This window comes from Fukomys damarensis, unplaced genomic scaffold (genome assembly GCF_012274545.1).
Source record: "Fukomys damarensis isolate Sample0158 unplaced genomic scaffold, DMR_v1.0_HiC HiC_scaffold_39, whole genome shotgun sequence".
Classification (NCBI taxonomy): domain Eukaryota; kingdom Metazoa; phylum Chordata; class Mammalia; order Rodentia; family Bathyergidae; genus Fukomys; species Fukomys damarensis.
In genome coordinates, this window is record NW_022900951.1 from 43,082,437 (window position 1) to 43,087,897 (window position 5,461).

Sequence of the window (5,461 nt, forward strand, 5' to 3'; positions counted from 1 at the left end):
CCATGGCCCTGCTGTTCCCGGCCACCCACCCACCCGCCCCTTTCCTCCCTTCCTCCCTCACCCGGCTAGAGCGAGACCGAAGCCAAAGCAGAGAAGGTAGTTGGTTTGGTAGTAGAGAAGATTGTTGATGACGCGGTGGCACCATCGCTGCGGGTCGCATGGATCCGGAGCTGCCAGACGTGCCGACCCCAGAACAAAGTCGTCTAGGGCGCGTAGCGGTGGCAGCCGCACCTCCGACATCCTGTCGGTCGTTGGACCAGCCCGAAGGGCGGCCGGACTACAACACCCATCACACCCCGCGGTACCGCGAGGCACACCGGGAAATGGAGTCTGGGCCAAATGATTAAGCCCTCCTCTTAGGTGGACTGCGCAGACGCAGCTAGCACGTGATCCGGAAGGCAAGTAACGCGCCGTACAGCGGGGCAGCAAGGGCTGCCGGGAAATGAAGCCTCTGCCACGCCACGAGGGCCTCGGAACTTCCTCAAACTTCTACAGACTCCGGGGTGGATTGCACTGGGCGGTGCCGGCGGTTCAAGTACCCAGTAGCCAACAAGCAGAGATAAAACAGCCAGAACTCTCAGAAGGATCGGAGCTGGACTCCACTTCCTGTCAGACTCCAAGAGGGTCACACCTCTCATGGAAACTCCACGCCCCGCCCTTGAGGTCAAGCCATAAATGCCATTAGGGGCCTTTTATTCATATTCATCACATCAGAAATCATCTCTCCTGGTAAGCGTTTTAAAATCTCAAGGTAGGGTTAGGATATTTCCTCTGGGTCCCTGGCTGTCTTCTCCAGGATTGGGGCCCCAGGGATCTGCTACCTCCCTGGATCTGTGGCCTAGCTCTTCCAGCATACAGTCATCAAAAAGTGCTTGAGGGAAGTGAGCTGTTTGTTTAGACATAGCTTTGCTGAGTGGAAAGTGGACACAAGCCTCTTTAGTGCTTGCTGGTTGGTGGCTTCCACAGCACTTCCCCACACCCAAGGCTCAACTCTGCAGTCTGTTACTGCAGGTTCCTAACACAGCCCCCAGGGTCCTTAAAAGTCATCATCATCACAGATGTCAAGGTACACGTCGAAAGCCTCTCTGTTGCAGTTTCCATCGGGAGTGAAGACATATTTGTGGAAGGTTCCATCTACGCAGATGGCTGGGGGGGGTGGTGGTAAAAAGTTAAGGGCTGCCACAGCCATAAACTCCATCCTCTCAAGTGTCCCGTGGCCTAAGGCTTACCTCTAGGCCTTTGCCCAAGTGCCATACCCTTTACTGATGGAGTTAAGCCATACACTCCAACTCCCTCAGGCTTCTGATGGCCCTCAAAAAAAAACTTTTTTTTTGTTTTTGTTTTTGTTTTTTGGTATTGGGGATTGAACTTGGGTCCTTGCGTGCTTGGAAGGCAGGTGGCAGAACCACTGAGCTAGGTTCCCGGCCCGCCCTCAAATTCTTTTAGGTCCAACCTGCAGGCTTTTGCCAGTGCAGACCCCTTTCCCAACCAATAGGCTATTCCCACTCACCAATTACAGAATTGACGTTCTTGGAAGTATTGCGACCGAAGGCACAGATGCAAGCCGACTCAGCAGGCACAGTGAAGCTCGCCAGGCTCCACTGAGAGTCCACGTACTGCCCAATCATAGGTCCCACCTTGCCCACTCGAGCCAGCCTGTAGGCAGCACTGGGTAAGCTTGACATGGTACATGGGCAGGGGCATGGGGCACTACAGGGTAGGGTAGGGGTACTCACGCAGAGCGGCGATTGAGGCGGGTATCCTTGAGAGCGAAGATATGCACAGTACCCTTATCACTGGAAGCGCAGAGGAAGGAGGAGTCATGACTGAAGTTAATGCTGGAAGAGAGACCAGCAGTGACGCCCCACATGACAAGTGCCATGGGGTCACTAGCCCACTACACATATCCTGTGCTTACCAGTATAGAGTGGCAGGGTCAGTGCCTCGGCGCAGCTCTACTAGTTTCTCCTTGGACTGGGTGTCAAAAAGGCGAATGAGGGTTCCTTTCTGGGAAGCCGAGGCCACTACAGTGCCTGGCTGGTTCAGGGACACACAGGCCACATCACTCTGATGTGCATTGATAGTGAATGGAGCAGATGAGGTGCCAGGCTTTGTGCTTGCCAGGTCCTGAGGTAGGACACAGCAGTTCAGGGTTGGGATGGCATGGAGGGGAGGGGCTGTGGGTCCACAGGGAGAGCTGGCCCACCTGCCTGCCCACCCTTGTCTGTTGGATGGCTCACCACAAGTTGCAGACTTCCACACTTGTGCCCAGGAAACACAAGCAGTTGCTTTTCCAGGCTGGGACAGAGATCACAGAGCCCTAGGATGTGAGGATAGGCAGGTAGGCAGGTGGAGGAAAGGCAGAGGCTGGGAAAGGTCTCAGAAAGGACAGACTGGTTAATGACAGGATACCCACAGAAGCCTCTGGGGGGCAGGCTTTCTCTTTGCTGGGCAAATTCCTTCTTCCCCAGGCAGCTGATTCTAATAAGCTGCTGAGCCAGCCAGGAGGCCCAGTTCTGCTTTCCATGCTCCACCATGTCCTCACTAGGTGTTTCTGCTCTGTCGGTGGGGCAGAGCCAAGGGTAGGAGAAGGAAAGAGGAATAGACTGTATCTTTCAGTCCATTTGAGCATCTCTGTGCACAAAGCCTCTCCCTGCCCTTTCCAGTGTCTCTGGGTATGTGTTTCTCCCTTTCTCTCATCTCTGCGCCTTTTCCGTCATGGTCTCACCCTTACACATGCACATCTGAGTCCTCACCCTTGGGGTTGTCCCGAGTGTCAAACTCATACAGCTTTCGGGGATTGTCAGGGAAGGAGTACACATAGATGCGGTTCCTCAGCACAATCACGATCCTGTGGATATCACAACACAGGAGACTGTGAGGGGAGAGTGGGCTGCCCAGGCAGGACTAATCTCACTATGGGGACCTCCTAGCCTCCACCCCAGTCACCTTCAGGCTTACTTGTCATGGCGCATGCGCACAGCCAGCACCGGTTTGGTGAAGGTGAATTCTAGCACCAGCTTCTCCTTAGAGTCCTTGCCTTCCCGGGCATCATCCCAGATCAGCACTGCTGGGCAAGTGGGTACGTTGGTGGGGCCAAAGTTTAAGGTGAGGGGCAGCCCTGATGACACAGTAAATCCACCCCTACTCCCCATGGGACCTTAACCGACTCACTTGACCTTTCACTAAACACCCAGTGTGAACCCTGCACAGAATGAACACTGGACACAATCCCTGAGAGAACAGGTGCTAGAATTGTTATGTCTAATTGGAGAGGAGGTCTGGCCAAGGACCTTACAGCCCATTAACGACCAGGTAAGGGGCTGGAGATTTAGCTCAGTGGCACTGCACCTGCCTTGAAAGTGCAAGGTCCTGAGTTTGATCCCTGGTACTGAGAAAAAAAAGAAAAGAAAAATGACTCACACCCATGCCCATAACTTCCCCTCAGTAATCATTTTGCCTGCAGGGTCCCAGTCCATACCCCCAGATATCTGGGAGGAATCCTAGGGTCTGTGACTCACCTAGGACAGTTCTTGAATGTTTCAGTGGGATCAACAACAAAACCCTTAAAACAATGGCACATGAAAGTCAAGCCAAGAGGGGTTATTAGACAGTTTCAAAATTTGAAAACCTTTTGATTGTGTCATCTTTTTTTGTGGGGGTGGGGGTGAGACAGGGTCTGAATATGCAGTTTAGGCTGAACTCACTGTGGAGCCCAGCCTGGCCTTGAACTGGAGGCGATCCTTCTGCCTCAGCCTCCTGAATTCATGGATTACAGATGTGTGCTACTATGCCTGGCTTGATTGTGTGATTTTTGAATAAATCACTTAACTTTACTCTCTGGGCATCGTGGTTCATGTTTGTAATCCCAGCACTCAGAAGGCTGAGGCAGGTGGATCTCTACCAGTTTGAGACCACTCTGGACTACACACAATCCCATCTCGAAAAACAAAACAAAACAAAAAAACCCTCAGTTTTCTCACTGGTAAAAATGAGGATAGTGGAGTAGGGGGTTTAGCTCAAGGGTAGAGTGTATGCTCAGCAGATGCCAGGCCTGGGACATAATTACCTGAAGATTAAATGAATGAATACACGCAAACTGCATAGAATCGTCCAGATTCACAGCTAATGCTCCACAGGGAAGGATATGGCATACAGAGGCATTTGATAGTTTTGTTTTATTTTGTCTTATCTTTTTGCAGTGCTGGATATCAGACCCAGGGGCTCACATGCCAGGCAAGTGTTGTACCAATGAACTATATCCCTAGCCTGAAAAAGTGTTTTTTTTATTTGTTTGGTTGTTTTTTTTTGTTTTGTTTTTTTGAGACAGGGTCTCACTATGTAGTTGAGACTGACCTGGAACTCACTATGTAGCCCAGGCTGGTCTCAAACTCACAGAGATCCTCCTGCCTCAGCCTCCCGAGTGCTGGGATTACAGGTGTGCGCCACCACACCCGGCCAGTGTGTGTGTGTGTGTTTTTTTAATGAAAACAAAACACCAAACTCCTCAAGCTTCAAGATCCATAACTGCAAAACTTTAGGCCTCACCTCAGAGTCCCAACATCTTACTCTGCCAGTGCCTTGGGGTTCCTGTGGGAGGGCAGGAATCTGGGGAATCTAGGTCAAGGGCTGGATGAGGACACTTACCTGAGATCTCGGAGAACTTGGGACTGCTACCACCGCCCACTAGGGCCAGCAGGTTGGAGCGGTGCAGCATCTCTACCAGGCCCATGCTGCCCACCTGCTCGTGGTCTGGACAGGGACCAGGGTGTCAGTGGAGGTAGATGCCAGTGCTCAATCCAGCCCTTCCGCCCACTGCCCTACCCCCACCAGGTGGCTCACCCAGATGCCCCTTTTCCATCAGTGGCTCCACATTGTAGATGCGCACACCTGTCTCCATGGCACAGCAAAAGCAGCCTGGGGATGGAAGGAATCGGGGTCAGCTCAGAATACCAAGGGAGGAAGTGGGGCCTGTGGTCTACCTGTGACCCTTCTCTCCCTCCCACAAGAGTTCAAGTTTAAGCTTCTCTCACTTTGGTCTTGGTTGAAACGCAGGCTGGTGACCCCTCGAAGTGGCTGTTGAGTCATGGTTCAGAATTTCTCCCCTGGACACAGAAGGATAATGGGAAGAGTCCTGAGGTCTCCTTTTGTCCCCAAGTGATCTCTTCTTAACTTCTTTGCCAGACTTCAGAGACAAAAATAGAGGGAGTGTCTGGTGTTGGCACTAAGCTCTCAAGACCCCAAGAAAAGCAGCCAGGAACCCCACATTTTCTCACGGTTGACAACCCCAGGTCCAAACACTTGGACACACTCCCACACACACTTCCTTTGATACTGCCCATTACTGACTAATCAGGAAGTAATGGGGTAGGGGGTGCCACAGTGATACCTCCTTTCTGTCCCCAGCCAATCTTGGCCCCAGTACCTGACATGGCCTCAAACCACTGCCTACCAATATAAT

The 5,461-nt window shown here is 52.2% G+C and overlaps 2 protein-coding genes across 10 annotated transcripts in view; both read right to left on the reverse strand.

The window, feature by feature from the left end:
• Praf2 (PRA1 domain family member 2) overlaps positions 1 to 321 on the reverse strand; it is a 2,296-nt gene extending 1,975 nt beyond the window's left edge. The window contains exon 1 of the mRNA XM_010606322.3: positions 62 to 321. Within this exon, the coding sequence (XP_010604624.1) occupies positions 62 to 240 (179 nt within the window). The 5' untranslated portion in view covers positions 241 to 321. The remainder of the gene's footprint in view (positions 1 to 61) is intronic.
• A 343-nt stretch (positions 322 to 664) lies between these two features.
• Positions 665 to 5,461, reverse strand: part of Wdr45 (WD repeat domain 45) — a 6,209-nt gene continuing 1,412 nt past the window's right edge. For 4 of the 9 annotated variants that reach the window (XM_010606331.3, XM_010606330.3, XM_010606327.3 and 1 more), the window contains exons 2-11: positions 5,034 to 5,105; positions 4,843 to 4,917; positions 4,648 to 4,752; positions 2,962 to 3,067; positions 2,757 to 2,851; positions 2,241 to 2,320; positions 1,919 to 2,127; positions 1,737 to 1,838; positions 1,511 to 1,656; positions 665 to 1,146 (exon numbers count right to left, since the gene is read on the reverse strand). In XM_010606331.3, coding sequence (XP_010604633.1) covers positions 1,037 to 1,146; positions 1,511 to 1,656; positions 1,737 to 1,838; positions 1,919 to 2,127; positions 2,241 to 2,320; positions 2,757 to 2,851; positions 2,962 to 3,067; positions 4,648 to 4,752; positions 4,843 to 4,917; positions 5,034 to 5,088 — 1,083 coding nt within the window. In that variant the 5' untranslated portion in view covers positions 5,089 to 5,105 and the 3' untranslated portion in view covers positions 665 to 1,036. Of the gene's footprint in view, positions 1,147 to 1,510; positions 1,657 to 1,736; positions 1,839 to 1,918; positions 2,128 to 2,240; positions 2,321 to 2,756; positions 2,852 to 2,961; positions 3,068 to 4,647; positions 4,753 to 4,842; positions 4,918 to 5,033; positions 5,186 to 5,461 lie in introns of all 9 variants that reach the window. The other 5 variants (XM_010606325.3, XM_010606326.3, XM_010606323.3 and 2 more) reach the window with 2 other exon arrangements.